Here is a 16,531-nt window from a genome sequence, read left to right as displayed (position 1 = left end):
AGACTGGCTAGTTTATAGAGTATTTCATCTGTTAAACACACTGTGAAGGCTTCAGACGGCTTTGATTAAGAAAAATGACACACAAGTCAAGACCATTGTAAATGATAATATATTTTGAGTCCAAAATTAATAATAAATTAACGCCTTCTTGACGTCTTTGCAGACGCTTTGGTCTAACTTTAGATCAGTGGCATATGACCATATGCTCCTGAGATGCATTTGTATGCAGATTATGTCTGTACAATATCTCCTAATTAGCACACCTTCACAGAGGATGGAATTAATCAGTGACATCAGCTTGTGTCATTTTTGTTTGTAATGAACACCTGCACACAGTTTCATCGCCAGCTGTCGGTACTGAGCTCATGTCTTAGACCTTATTACAGAGCCTGGCTTGATAATCAGCCTTTAAGTGCCATTCAAACACAAACACACACACACACACACACACACAGTTCAAATCAGGTAAGTAGTAAGTGCAGGCAGCAGAGGGCTCAAACTACGTAAAAATCACTCCCCTGCAGTGTCCTCCTGTCTCGACGGAGGTACTGGGGAGCTACTTTTAGCTGTGTTTAACTCTTTCTTCAGAGTCTTCAGGCACTTGTCAAGCCGTTTGATGCACAGTGTAACATCCTCTCGCGTGATGCCCACAGCTGAGGCAGCATTGAGGTAGGGGCAGGGGTATACCTCAGAGTGTGACATAAAGCCACGGAACGTGTGTCCACTTATGGTCTGCTCCTTTCCCAGTGGTATTACCCTGGAAACACATATGAAAAAACAAGAACAATGCAGTACAGTGATGGTTATTTAAAATGTCAGGGAGCAACTAGAGTTCATTGTTTTTTGCAACTGGAATTAATTTCTTTTTTATGACCTGGCCAAAATTCGGGAAATTCACTTGACAGACAACCACTTTTATTTAAACAACACATCACTAAACAAAATAATTCCACTTGTAATGAAGGCTGTAATATCCACCAAGAGAGTCAAATGACCTTACCATTTGTATTATTCGCTCATTATAAAACAACTGTAATGGTTGTGGAAAACATTAAAGTGGTACAAGAATTCTAATCAATAATCTTTCCTCAGTTATGAAAAAATGCTACTATAAATGATACAGTGCACTGCTGCATTACACATAAGTCAAAACATAACACTGACACATAATCATCTTTTAAGTTTTTGGCAAATTCAAGCATCAAGCAGAAACAGACAACATAAACATTCACTTGGAGTCATGTTTCTGACCTCCATGGTTCAGTATTCACTCAGCTTTTAGCTCTGTGTTTGGTCTCTACCAACTCCTGAGGGAAATATCTGGTGATCACTATGTCCACCAGCCTGTTGCCAAGTCTGTTTGGTGCTGGCAAGGTACTGTACAGTTTTATCAGATCTTTTGCTGAAAACAGCTGCCTCCTGTTACCAGAAATGACACTATGTGAGCAGAGAGTTTGAGCCAAAACAGGAAAGTCGCAGGCCATAACAATGAACTGTGAGATCTGGCCAGATAAGTTAGCATGTGACACACTTTGAAAACATGCTGTGTATTAATTGTGTCAAACAAGTTACCAAGATCCATACAAGAAAAGGTAAGCTTCAAGAACGGAAGGAAGGCTTCATTCTGCAAATTCCCTCTCAAACGTACCAGTTTTTAAAAAGCAGAGACAAGAGACCATGAAGCAGTGCCGCATTACCAACATACTGCAACTTGCAAGTGTTTCAGAGGTGCCTTTAAAAGTGACAAACTAGTAAACTTTTAAATTGTAGCTGGTGTCAAACTCTGCAATACTGTAAACAATACATATGCCTCTGAAATCTGTCAGTTTCACCACTGTCAGCACAGTTTAGATTCACTTTAATGTGAAATCAATTACTGGCTAGCTATTAGGAGACTATTATGGTAGAGGAATGCACTGTAATAAGATGTAGATCTCTGTTGATCTGTTTTTATTTCTAGGTAAGAGAATAGCTTATAGTTGATGTGAAATATGCCAGCTCCCTCACAATATTCATGGTTGTCACTGCGAATACTTCACTTAGTAAGAGTGTACATAATGCTTCAAAGTAAATATGAAGATTAATGTGTGTCATTGAAACATTATCTTCAGAAATCAGTGCGTCTCATTAAGTATGCTACTGAGATAAAAGACTTGACTGGACTCTACATCCTGACCTTGGAAAAATGCTCATTTGGAGGAAAGCAAGAAAGCAAGGTGGAAGCATGGAGGCGGTTTCTTTGATGCTTCTATAATGAAATTAAGCCATGACAACACTCGAATCTCAACAACACAAAACAATCGTGAGAGAATGACCCAAATAAATCATTCATTCAGGATATTTAATGGGTCAAGATGGGCTCCTAAGCTTGGTCGAAAACTATTGAAGAGAAAAACAGGGAAACAAGTGACCCCCCCAACTTGAAATTCAGTACTTATGCAGCCATGTGCAACTGAAGCAGAAGGCAACAGAGAGGAATCGACAAACTCTCCTCCCTATTGCTCAGAAATAAAAGTGGGAGTGGAAACATGGCTGTCAATGCTGCATCAGTTTGTGCCTGCTGTGGAAACAACATCGCTCTGTGGAAGGTAATGGAAACATCCTGTTAAATTAGGAGCCTGATAGGATAGGCTGTCTAATCATATTAAGTAGTCTCCGCTCCACCATATTCAGCAGATCTTTCTGCCAGATTGATGATTTCTACTGGCTGTTTTGTTTGGCAACAATCGGCTCATCCCCTTAATTTGGAGGACACTAACAAACCAGTTTTTGACTTCTGTGACGCATCAGCTCACTCTGTGTCTTTCCAAGTCCCCCACCCCCCACACACACACACCCTTCTGTTTTCCCTCCCTTCCCCATGATTCCATTTCCAGGCCTTATTGCGGCCATGCCCTTTAAAAGCTTTCATACCTGGCTCCTGACACTTGCCGGGTGAACAACATGGAGCCCAGCTGAGTCACTGCCTTTTCGTTCTCAGCCTGGAGACAATCCAAAGACATGGCTGGAGGAGAGAGATGCCACACCCGACACACATACACACAATTATTCCATTGAATATTTAGGATTTCAGGAATGTAAGGTCAGAAATGCAGCTTTCACTACTCAATAAACACACAAAATAAACCAACAATATATGGACAGAATATATAGTCTGTGGTAGCACATTGAGCATACCCAGTGAAATGGGGTTATGTGGGGTGTGAAGCAATCGCTCCCCGTGTGCAGAGGCCAGACTCTTCAGCTCCTGAGCCAGGAACAAATAAATCTCCTGCAGGCCATGCAGACACAGAAAAAAAAAAAACATGTAGAGACAGAACAAGAAGGAGCAGGGGGCACAGAAAAGAGCTATAAATAGTAGCACAATGCTCCTTTCACACACTGCCACAGCCTTATTTTAGCAGCAGCAGCAGCCTTGGTTTTACTGCTAATCAAGCAAATCTCCCCACAAACAGGCTGGTCCAACCCCCCCCCCCCCCCCCCCCCCCCCCCCGTCCGCCTGTGTGTTTCATTCCCGAACTTCAGCACAAACAGTGGGTCAACTTCCTCTCCATCTCTGGCTGGGATCTCTGTTCACATCACGCATCCACCTCTGGGATCAATTAGAGAGGCAGGAGAGAATGAGCACATCCTTTTAACCTGAGATTTTAGCATCCACATGTTTTAAATATGCTGACAAAGTGGGTTTAGTGCAGTGAGTGGAAGGCTGAACAAAGACTCCAGAGTTTTGAACACAGATGTTATGAGACCAGGGCAGGAGGGGAAGCTGCGCAACAACAAATCACAGTGTTTTTGTTGCTGGTTACTGGTGCCAGATTCCCCAGTGAAGCGTCGCACATTAAAAGATCTGCTCTCTGCAACGCTGGGTGTGTGTGTGTGTGTCAGCGTGCTTGCTGACTCATACTTTCCTAATTTGAAAGCATCAAGAAGGAAAATATTTTCTCAAACACAAACAGCCTTACGATGATGTCAAGTGTCTCTAAGTGTCCCTTGTTCTCTAATAACAATGGGTGACTTTATTATCCTAAAAGGAGGGGTGCTAGTGGTGGAGAGTGTGCGTGGCTACGACTCTGCAGACAATAACTGTGTGTGTGTGTGTGAGATGACTGAACCCCATCATTACTATAAAAACACACATCATCCGTTGGTTCTTTTCAATATCTAGACATTTTCTAAAATGGCTACATGAGGCTGTGATGAACCTCAACAGAAGGAATGTTTGAATTATTTAAAGCTTGTGACCCCGGGAGAGATGTGAGGAAATCACTCAGTTCCCCACACACTATGGAAAACGGGTCCTGTACATTAATTATGCATAACGTGGACCGAAAGAAATCAATAAGCCTTGGCGACGTCGGGTCATGTGAGAGGCCAGAGGAATTTCCTAGATGTATATTTCTGCTACGGAGTCAAGTTTATGCTAATGGTATTTCGGGTATTATGTGCCATCCTGTAAGAGTGTCATTTTTAGATATGAGCACTTTAAGTTGTAATTTGTGTTTACTCTGCATTTCTTTTTGATATTATTTCCCCAAAAAATTCTCTTCTCTTGCTTCTTAAACAAGAGTTGCTTATTTCTGAGTCTTCCCGAGGTCTGAGCATTGAAAGAAACAGATACAGCCCAGTACATTTACAGTACATTTATGGTACAGCAGTTCAGAGGTGTGAGAATGCTGCAGTGCCGACCATTTAAAGAGGGGGGATGCTGCATTGTGAGCAACTCTGCTTTAAAGCAGGAAGCCACCAGGGGATGTTTTCTGAAACTTCTGGATCAATTCTATCCTGCTTTAGCATACACCTCCCTCTACAGAGCTTAATGCTTGTTCAAGTCTCATTCCTCAGTTATATTGCAGGTAAAGTAAAGCTCTGCACACACTCACTCACTCACACACACACAATCATAACATGTGATCCACTGCAATTCAATACAACTTATGTAAGCTGTTCTTTGCTGTCTTCAGGGGAAAGATGTTGACACAGCAGCACGCACAGAAAGACATTCAGAATGATTCTAATGCGTGACTAACATTGCCGCAGTGTTTTTATACCAGTCTACATTATTCTGATCGTACCATCTGAGAGCATCCAGCAGATATCACACCTCACCTCAAGTATGTGTCCAACTATATTTAGCCTTATTAAATGATGTGCGTACGCTCTCACCTTTCTTTCTGACAGGAGTTTCTTGTAGCCGCTGGCTCCCAGGCTAAGAAGGGTAATGAGGACGTCAAGGGAGGGTGAAGCTGATGCTCGACCTGGACACAGAAGGCCGAGAAGTGACTTTGTTAAGCAGTTACAGGAACTAGACAGACACAACGATAAAGTAAGCATCACAGGCTGTGAACGTGAGGCATCTCGTCTGTGGCAGACCCTGTATCAGTTTTCTCTGATTGTGTATATGACTCCTACTCAGAACTGCCCTGACAACAAAAGAAAATTTAAAACTGTATAGTCATGGATGATAGCTAGGGCTGGGTATTCAATTTCAACACTTTCTGAGTACTGACAAAAATCTATCTGTAATGCTGAGAATGAGAGATGGTCAGGAATCAAAAAATGGCATCAGATTCTTAGTTTACTAATTTTGTTCACAAACATGAACATTTTTTTATTATAATAGAATATCATCAGCTTTATCGTTAAATGGTCATTTTTCTCATTTTAGACTGTTTTCTAAACAAACAGTTTTTGCACAGCTGCTTTGAACATTGAACTCTGAACATTTTTGAAAGTTGGCATAATATTTCCGTAGACACAAATGTATCAGTATTACACCAGGAGAGATACAGTATATGTGTATCTAAACACGCATACAAATTTATATAAACATGCCTAAGCAAAAATGCATGCACAAAAATACACATCCACTTACCTGGGTACATCTTACTTATCTCCTGTATGAAGGACTCATCAAAACCTGCGATTATGGCGCCACCTACTGGAACCATGAAGTTCTTGTCCAAGCTCTGCACAAAGGCATCTATTCTTCCAACACGGGCCCCCTGATGAAAGACAGTCAAGGACAGATTTTACTAACCACCATGTCTATCATCAGTGAGGAAAAATGAGAGATTTATCAGGGATGAGTGGCACCTACCTGTTGAATAAGGTGCATGCATTTGGATGACTGCACACCGTATGCATTATTAACTATATGGGGAATGTTATGTTTGGCACATAGAGTAGCCAGCTCCTCAAGCCTGCAAGACAAGATAACATGGACTTTTAGAAAAGTAAGGAGCTTATAGCAACTTTATTTAAAAAGAAGTGACACATGTGAGTCGTTTAAATAATTGCCTTTAACTATTTAATGATAAACTTCATGTGATCCTAATCTTAACATCTAGAGAAGCCTAAGCGCATGAACAAGAGCTTACACCACCTGTCAGGGACTCGTGGGGCAAAGCAGGACGTTGTTGAATGAACACACAGGATGTTCTCAGCTCCAAGCTCGTCGATCTTGCGCTCGACCGCTTCCAAGTCGGTCCGCAACTCATCGCCTTCGAGAACATTCTCCATCACCACTGGTTCAAAACCTAATAAAACAGTCAAATATGAGCAAGACATGGTGAAAGCCCTCAGGTGTGACTGTATGTGTTTCTGTTGGGAAGAAGCAAACGTCTGATGAGTCTAGGGATGCTGGATGGGTGCAGAGATAAGACACTTAACATGGCGGGCTCCACCTCCCGCACCAGTTCAAGCTCCTTCCCCGCCAGAGAGGTGACATTCCACATTCCTAGAACTAGTCTACACCCTGCCTTTGCCTGCCACCGGGTTGGCAAAGCACCCAACCCCAATGCCTATCCCTGCAGGTGTTGGGGCCACGGGGTGGTGGCCCCATGTAATTTGTTTGGGCTGAGCCTGGCCAGGTCCCATGAGCGAAAGCCCGGCCACCAGACACTAGCCGGTGAGCTCCCCTCCTAGGTCTGGCTCCAGGAAGGTGTCCCGGTTTCCCTTTTCTGGGCGAGGTGGCCAACTCTCAAAGATTCCATGTCATCAGGGTTTTGTTTTGAACCGCTCTTAGTCTGGCCCCTCCTCCCTGTCTCTTCTGGCCTGAAAATGCCTTGGAATTCCACAGGAAGAGCTGAAAAGTGTTGCCAGGGAAAGGGACGTCTGAAATACCCTGCTTAGCCTGTTGCCACCGCAACCCGATTCTCAGATAAGCGGGTGAAACTGAACTGAACTACAGTAATATGAAAAACAAACACCAGTCTGCGAACAGGACGTAAGGGTGACACAACATTGGGTATTAAAGTCATATTATCACCTGCTGTGATCATGGCTTTGAAACAGGACTTCTGGTCGATGCGAGGCCAAATGATGTAGCGAGCCTTGGGCCTCCGATGACGAAGGGTCAGGAAGCACAGAGTCAAGCTCATTCCTGTTGCCATGGGAACAACAAAGCAGCTGGCCACACTCCGCACACCTGTCATCCAGACGAGAGACAACATGCTTTTTTTTTTTCCCCTCCATTTACACGTGCAAGTAAAAAGGCCAGGCCTAACAGTCAGCCTGTAAAAACATTTGTATTATGTTTCGATAAAATAACCTTGATGATGTGTTTGGAGGTTTTTTGCCTCCACTGAATCCCCCAACTTTCTGGTAGTGCAGTATTAAAATTGCTGTAATAGCCCTTTATGAGTTCAATTTTTTTTCCTCCCTATTCAAAGCATATCTTTCTTCACTAACAGTTCATTGACTAAAAAGTAATAAAAACATTATCAAACATTATTTAGCACAAATATTAAATGGCCCTGCACAGTTTAATACACTTTATTTGGCTGATAAGATATACACACCTGCAAGCTTTAAGATATCCAACACGACTGAGTTGGTCAGCTTGTTAAGCAGGCTGGATCCTGCGGCTTTGGGCTGAATAGCAGCAATGTCACCTGACCGACCAATGCCATGGATCAACCTACATAAAACAGCTGAATGTCACAACGGGAACTGTTAAACAACTTCCTAAACTTTATGAAGTGTGCAAATCTGCTATTTGATTGGTCATTAGAGAAGATTTGTATGGCTAGAAGTTCTGAATATATGTCAGTAATATGTTGACTAGAGCCTAGTATGGGCAAGTTTACCTCATGATAAATTAATTGGTGTTCATATCAGTGTTTAGATCAGCCAGCAGTTGTAATGTCTGAGGTAACTCTGAAACACGTATGCCATTACTGTACAAAGTAATACAGAGTGCTTTTTTCCCTATTAAATGTCCTACACAAATCTTAATTCAAGGTCCACTTACTAGCTTTTTCTGGAGCTTTCAGTAGGTTGGAGTAGGAGTTTGTTCAGTTGTCATGGAGGTAGCTCACATAATGTATCACATAATCAGAAATGTTGAAAACTGAGCTCTGCGACAATATCCATACATTTCTTTAAAAACCAAATTCATTGGATTCATTAAAACAAATATTTGCAAATATACATATTTACCGGTGTTTTTTTATATCAGTGTCTCAAATATCAATATCAAACTCACAAAGTTCAGTATTTTTTTATTGGATATAGCATCCAATTATAGTTAAGCTAATATCAAACTTGAACCTGTAATGTCGTCTTGCCACAAGGCTGGATGCCACCCGACCCTCCCTCTCCCCTACTCCACAGTTGCCAAGGAAGTTATTGCTGTCCATCACAGCCAGCTCATTCAGGAAGAGCTCTATGGTGCTCTCACTCCATCCTTCCTCTGGACACTTACCCTGCAATACACACACACACACACACACACGTGAAACACGGATGTGTCTGCAGTGACCTGGAGAAAACCTGAAGTCAGCTGTTGACATTACCTGCTCCAGTAAGTGTCTGATGAGCTGCTCATGGCTCCGACGCGCCTGAGAACCCTGTCGAATGTAGGAGGGCGACACTATCTTCTCACTCAGGGTGAAGTTTTCGCTGTTCATCTCTGCCAAACACAGAGCTTCATGTTAACATCAGCTGACAATTCTCAAACACTCAAACACAGCTCAGAAGCACAATCTGTAGCTGTAAGAAATAAATCATTATAACAAGGGAAGATAAAGGTGGGTGTACTAGACATTAGAAACACCACTGTTCATATGTAAACAGTCCTATTATGTCCTCTGTGGCTATGGAGGAGCTTTCTCACATCTTGATGTCATTGATGGTTGCATCAGATTGGACTTTGAAACTACAACTTTATAACAGAGAGCCTGAGGATGTAGAGTCTGAAAGACATGTGGTGTTTACCTCATAGGGAAGGCGTGATAAAGGGAAGTTACTATAGGAAATGTGGGAACTAAAAGGCTGGATATTTATTTAATTGTTTTTTTTATTAATCTGTCTTTTATGAGACCTATTTTGAAAGTCCAGTACTAAATTAGTGTGGTGTCCCTTTCACCTTTTCCATGCCACACCTACTTTTTGATCAGAAATGACATACTGACCAAACTGGCTGGAGCTGACAGAAAGGCTATGGTAACTCAGATAACCACTCTTTACAACTGAGATAAGCAGAAAAGCATCTCAGAGTGAACAACACATCCAGCCTTGATTGCCTGGTCTGATGAATTCTGATTTCTGCTGAGGCATGTAGATTCAGAGTCAGAATTTGGCATCAACAGCATTGAATCCATGGACCTGACCTGCGAGTCCAGGCAGGTGCTGGTGTAATGATGTGTGTGTGTGGGGGGGATTCCTCAGCACATTTTGGGCACCTTGGAATCCATGGCATGAAAAGCTGAGAAAATAATTCTGTTTCTTATTTTAAATCTTATTTTAATTCTAGTGTCTTTCATGTGTTTCATGTTGTTCCTATTGTTGTCAGCTTTTTGTTTTAAACAATTTGATATTTATGTTACACCCCATTCATGGATGAGGGCATATATGTTTCCCTTCTACAGAATTTCTTGGTAACGTATTCACAGCAACAAGAAGTATGCGTTACAGAAACAGAGCAGCAGGAAAATGAGCAGAAAATGTCCAACTACATGTTTTATCAAATTCACTGCAAGTAAATGTTTTGTTTTGATAAATAAATTCATACATAATGTTACAAGTCCCTCTGACATCTGCCAAGTTTATGTTTTTTCTGTCTGCTGCCCCGCTTTAACGGCAGAAAACGTCGGGTTATATCAGTGTCAAACATTTCCTTCCCAACCACAGCTGTAAACTTCACTCTATTAAGCTAACTGGGAGCACGCATTCACTTTGACAAACTGTTGCCTCATGCCCTTTACCATGCTGAACAAGGCTGCTAGCAGCTCGGCTAAGCTAATGTCTCCACGCGAGAAGCAAGACCGTGCAGTTTCACCGGGGCTGTTTTTGGAGATGACGGTTAGTGAATCTTCTTACCTCCGCCGTTAGGACTCCTCGTGTCTCAAACCGACTCCAAACTATGAACAGGCGTGAAGACAGGGAGTAGGAACAGGAGGAGCTGCAGGAGGCGGCGGCGGCGGGGGCAGCGGCAGCGGGTTGGAAGCAGCGGAGAAGACAATTACGTCACGCAATCATATGACGTCTGAGCGGTTATCACGTGACCACGTTGAGTTCAAGTTAATCGTGTTGTACAGAGGAGTGAGCCAGTCATCTTTACGAATTGTACGGCCGTCATTCATAACAATTCTAACATTTCGATAATGCAGAACGAACAGACACTACATTTACACGAAGAATAACATTTATAATTTAAACAAAAAACAAAAAAGCAACAACAACTTCAAATTCCCCTTTTAGGTTTTATGAAAAATGTAAAAAAAAAAAAAAAAAAAAAAATCATTTAAACATATTAAACGACACGGATTATTATATTGCTGAATAAGTCACTGGAACTTTAATTTTAAATTGGTAAACTTTGACTTTTCACCAGGAGCTAATGAATAAATGAATAAATCCTACACGAAAAATATTCAAATGTATTTATGTTATTAAGGGCATAGTGAAGAGGACTGATATGTAAAAATCATTACACCACTGGAACACATACCTACCTACACACACTATTAATGCAGTAGCTATTTAAGTCTTTGGAAATAATTCCACATATCAGACCTTTCATTTCAGCTCTTTAATTAAGTAGAAAAGCCACATTACTTAACATAACACACATAGTATTAACAATGTTGTCATTTTACAGGGGCAAAAGGACTGGGTAGTGGAGGTAAAGGAGAGGAGAGAGTATCAGAAAATGCACTATGTTACAAGTAAAGGTCATAGTACATAAGTAAAAGTAGATAATACTTATATCCTAAAATAGTAAACTGTAGTATTGAAAGTAAAAACATTATGGAGAATGGCCACTGAGTGTTGCATTATTTTACACGTGTCACAAGGTTAAAAAAAACAAATCAAAAAACAAATAATAAACTAATAAACCAAAAAACAAACAAACAAAAAAAACCCTTAAACTCCAGCTGTCAAGTTAACGTAGTGTAGTAAAAAGTACATTTGCCTCTGAGATATAGTGGAGTGTGAAGTAGCATAAAAAGGAAATACAGTAACTCAAGATTGTCCTGAAGTAGCCTACAGTGTTTGAGTAATTGTACTTAGTTACTTTACACCACTGGACACAGGGTTAGCCGTATTTTGACTGATTTTGCCCTACTTTGTCATCATCATGTTAATAGCATAGCATATGGTATTTGTGCACTGGAATAGAATTCTGCGAGAGAATTGGGCTGGGCATTATGGCTGAAGTATTGATGTACCACAAAGTGCAGTTCTGCTACTATTTTAGATAACACCACTTTTAAAATTGGTCTTTTAAAAAGTAAGCAACCCAACAAACTCACAGTTTAGGTGTATCTCTAATTCACTTTACAGGATGTTCTGTTGAATTTTAGATTAATCATATCACAAAATGAAACCAAAAACACACTCAGTTGTATCCAGGAAGGAAAAAAATCTTGGGGTGTTTTGCAGCAAAGGGGAGAGAAAGATGGCAATTTGATGGCATAGCAGGGCTCCTAACTCAACAGCTATGCCAACATCTTGCCTTCCTTCCTGGACCCATGTTCAAATCCTGCCTTTAGGGATGGTGTTCACAGCCCATTCACAAATCCAGGCAGAGGTTCATCTTCATGCAGGAGTGCCGGGGGTGAAAAAATATCCGAATGTGGCTCTTCTCACTGGAGACATGACAGAGAGACTGTGTGGCAGCGCCGAGCCAAACAAAACCCACGTTGATCCAACAGGTTTGCGTGTCATTAAAGTTGAATCAAGCTTAAAATGACTTCATAAACACACACTGTAGTACTTCAAATAATGATATTAGGTTTCTATGATCCCAAAGCAACACAATAACGAGCAGAAAACATGGGCAAATTTAAGGCATGAAAAGAAACGCAGGTATAGTCTCACAAAGAGGGTTTCATCTTACAGGAGGGCCACAATAAAAAAAGTACCGAGAGAAAACAAGCACATTTAGTGATAAAATAAAAATAACTGTAGGCCTGCTCCCTATCGCCCGCCTTTGCCCTGTAGGTTTATCATCACATCTACCTGTTGAGGTATGTAAAACGAGAACTCCCATATCCAGCTCTGTCCCCGGTCGTTGTCCCAGATCCATGTGTCTTGGCATCAGGCGTCAGCAGAATATAAAAAAGTAGGCTGCGGGTGGAAGAGATAAGTCTGCCTTCCACCGCCCACTTCTGTGCACAGGCAGTGTCACCGGATGACTATCGAGGTTTTAACAGTGCGGTAGGTGTGTTTCGGGGGTTGGCCGGGCAGTTCTGGCGTGGCTTCCTGCACCTTTGGGCGCTGACGAGGAATCCCATTGACCTCATTTAGAGAGTAGGTGGAGGGACACCCTCTCGAGGAGAAAAGACCCGTGAAAAAAATTCGTTCAAACCTGTCAGGAATGAAAAACCTCCCAAAATGTTTTTTTTTAAAGCCTATAATATGTCTCAGCAGTCAATAACATACCATCCCATAACTTTAAGGACATTATAGAAATACCAGTTACCATAGGAACTCATTTAAATTACCCCCTTTTACATTATGTTTCAAAAAAGTGTTAGGATCGATCATCTTCATGTTTTGCTTGGGTGACTTCCATAGAGCCAAAATCTCCAAAAGTCCCAGTTTACCAGAAATCTGACCTGCTGATCCACACACACAATTTAACCATGACTACAGCATCTGCTTCATTAATGAATCACGCAGAATGATTCAAAACCCGTCTAGACCAGAAAACGGTGTCTATCCAGGACAGGAAACATCACTTCGTTAGAGAATTCTTTATGACCCTCGTTTATGGCGACCTCTTCCATGCAAACAGTGTGTAGATGTGAGGTGTCACTCGTAGATACAACTGGAAGATTATCGCCGAATAACAGCTGTTGTCCAAAAGTAAGTGATTCATGGCAATGACCAGTCACCAGCCAAAAGAAAGACTACATCTGTGTCCCACCACAATACATTTACTACATTTACATAAGTTTTGATGAACCTGAACTATACGCGAGTGTTTCCACTGTACCCTTCTTGACACCTCTACCACCTATATATATATATATATATATATATATATATATATATATATATATAGTGTGAAAGAGAGATATGTTTTTTGTGTCATTTAAATAACATTGTGTAATATTTCTTAAAAATCAGCTGAAGAGATGTCTGAAAAATGAATACAGATCTGTTAAGCAGAACGTTTTTCCCCTCTCCCATTAATCATCTCATGACTCCTCAGATTTATTTTGCAGCCCTCAGAAGGGGGCACAGTCCCTAGATTGGAAACCACTGGGTTAAACTAAGTCCAACAGTAAAATGCAACTAATAAATCTAATAATGTCATATGTAATAATATATCCCTCATAGGGCCATTTTTTGACAGAATGATTACCTTTATTTATGATGCTTTAACTATATTTGGATGCTAATACTGCATTATTTGGACCTGTACTTGTAATGGAGTGTTTTTATATTGTTATATTGATTCTTTTACTGAAGCTGAAGGACCTGAGTACTCCTTCCCAACATCCACAGATGTTTAACAGATTGCCCTCACACTATCCAGCTTCATTTAACGCAGTCTGTTCTTCACTGCATGGATATAAAGATGTACTACATCACTGATGACAGTTTTGTTTTCCCTAGTTTCAGATTGTGGGAAAGATCTGAGCGTTTATAGTTTATATAGTTTATAGAGTAGACATTCAGTGTATAAATTTAAGCTGATGAACAATACATGATTTTTGTCCTTTTCAAACAATTTGACAACCCTAAAGCTGACCGTGGCACATTCGACACTGATGACTCACTTCCTAAGGTGTCGACACTGGCCACACCTGTCAACTCCCACAGAGCAAATACGTTAAAGTAAAAAAACAATTACAGGACCTGACAGGGTTAACATTTCCATTACGTACAGTATGCATTTGTTTATCATAGTAACCACTTTGTAAATAGAAAATGAAGGGTTACAATGATTGGTATGAGGTTTAACTAGGTCTACTTTCAAACAGGTATAGGCCCATTTAGGTGAAGACTCTCTTTCTAGCAGTTGCAAGAAAGCAGGATAAGACAATAATAACAAAAATATGATCCGTACCTATCTATTAAATCTGTCTTAGCAAGGTATGGAATTTAGCCAGAGGTAAGTCTCAGATGCCACCACTAAGAAAATACTCTGCTCAGCATGTCACCTGTGCCATGCAGTAGACTCATTTTCACCAATGTTACTGTTGTCTAAAATCAATCAAAGCAATAAAGTGATGGAATCCTCAAAATGCAAACAACATGTACATATAAGACACATACAGGTATGACTATGAAGGAATCCTTTGTATTCAGGTGCTTGTGACTTAGCTACAGGGCAAGTGTAAAGGTGTGCCTGACTGTGGGAGGGAAGGTGTGACACTTGTAAACATGTGATCTGCTTTTTTTTTTTTTTTCAAATTTAAAAAATGCCTTTTGTCCCTATAACCATTAAAATACGTTAACATGTTCACATTTTGTTTTCTTTTATAGGCACACACGCCAGTGCCATGCACCACAACATTTATAGCTTAAGCTTGTTTGCACTGCCTGTTCCTAAATTAGCATTTGTACGAATACACACAACCCGACAAGAAAATACACACCAAAGTGCACACAGCACACAATTCCACGAGAAAATACCCACAAAGCAGCATGAAACAACAAAATTAAAAATGAATGACAATCACCAGGCCACACATAATCATACAGATTTGTCAACTATAGTTTAACTTGATCTCAGTTATGATTCATTTCAGTTTTTGTGGGTAAGGAGTTTCACTTATTGATCCACTGATCAGATATTATTTGCATTTTTGAAACGTTATTGATTTGATGCTACAAATGGTGCATTTTATTCTGAAGTCTTTTTTCTCAAGTTCTAACTCAGCTCAAAACATCATAGCTTATTTCCTGTAAGTTTATATAACTGTTATTGTACATCATTTTGCCTTTACTGACCTTTGGTGACAATTGATTTAAAGCCATCATCTTGCAAGATGGCCGCACCTATGTTTCTGGCTGCGTGTCATCACCTGCTGGCCCTTCCTTAAAATCTACTACAGCATTTTATTTAATGACATTTTTACTCTCTAACTCTATTAAAAGTTGTTACTTTTTAGAATTACTTGTTTATTTTAAATGATCTGTTTAGAAGGGTTTAGACAGATTGGTGTACTTTCTCCTTATTTGGTGTTGTTCCACTGTCTCTGACTCAGTTTTAAATTGTCATAATGACATATCAGTGCTTGTCAACTTGTCTGGCTATTATTGTACATCATTTTCTCTGTGTTGCAAACCAAAAACCCTTTCTCAGACGCTTCTCAAGCTGAATCACACAGCCACATGTGCAACAGCAGTTACACTTCAAGATCAACACAGACCCTCCTGTGAGTCATCATATGGTCTCAGAACCACTGAGGCCCCCATTTTTTTTTTTTTTTTCAAGAGTCATGAAAACAACTCCCCACATGAATCCCCCAGAAACAGCTAAGCAGGGCAGTTTTGGTGATGACTTGCCTGCGTCTGAGATATTTTGAAACTATTCTCTCACTCTGTAGCCAAAGTCTCCCTCGGACAAGCTCCTCTGCTGCCACGCTTGTAACAGGATTGAGTGAGTGTGCAGGATTTGGCGCGGGAGCCTCCTCTGAGATGTTTTTAGCTGAGTCAAACACAAGCACACCCTGTAACAGCGAGCAGATGAAGTCACAGAGCAAAGTCTGGCCCGATAGTAGGCTGACTTGCTGAACAAGCCGCCCTCGGTGCTACTAACCTTGCCCTCAAGACCATGTGGTGTTTATTAGCTGCTGGCGAATGAGTTAGAAAGTGAGTCGGTGTGTTGTAAAATGTGAGCTGGTGAAGGGAAAATCCCCACAGACTCCAGTGACACTGACACTGACACACAAATTCAAAAGGAATCTTGATTTTATTGGTGAATCAATGTGTATGAATTCTCTCAGACTATTAGAAGTTATTTAACTTCCCAGCAGCCTGTTGTAATATATTTTTTTTATATTTTTATTTTCACAATGTGTTGCACAATATTATGAAATATATCAAGCTGCATGTCATAAATGTCTCA

At 40.7% G+C, this 16,531-nt stretch overlaps 2 protein-coding genes across 2 annotated transcripts in view; one reads left to right on the top strand and one right to left on the bottom strand.

Annotated features, from left to right (window-relative positions):
- The window catches only part of rpl34 (ribosomal protein L34), a 750,063-nt gene that overhangs the window by 675,564 nt on the left and 57,968 nt on the right, over positions 1 to 16,531 (top strand). The window lies entirely within an intron of this gene.
- sepsecs (Sep (O-phosphoserine) tRNA:Sec (selenocysteine) tRNA synthase) lies at positions 92 to 10,480 on the bottom strand. Its single transcript, XM_018690529.2, has 12 exons — positions 10,321 to 10,480; positions 8,796 to 8,911; positions 8,551 to 8,705; positions 7,800 to 7,918; positions 7,268 to 7,426; positions 6,383 to 6,536; positions 6,098 to 6,200; positions 5,873 to 6,002; positions 5,164 to 5,255; positions 3,178 to 3,271; positions 2,914 to 3,004; positions 92 to 757 (listed from the first exon to the last, which is right to left on the bottom strand). The coding sequence occupies exons 2-12, from the start codon at positions 8,907 to 8,909 to the stop codon at positions 511 to 513; spliced, it is 1,458 nt and encodes a 485-aa protein (XP_018546045.1). The 5' UTR covers positions 8,910 to 8,911; positions 10,321 to 10,480; the 3' UTR covers positions 92 to 510.

The sequence above is a fragment of the Lates calcarifer genome, linkage group LG15 (genome assembly GCF_001640805.2).
Source record: "Lates calcarifer isolate ASB-BC8 linkage group LG15, TLL_Latcal_v3, whole genome shotgun sequence".
In the NCBI taxonomy this organism is placed as follows: Eukaryota; Metazoa; Chordata; class Actinopteri; family Centropomidae; genus Lates; species Lates calcarifer.
Note: the sequence above shows the minus strand (reverse complement) of the source record. Positions and strands in the feature narration are given on the sequence as shown.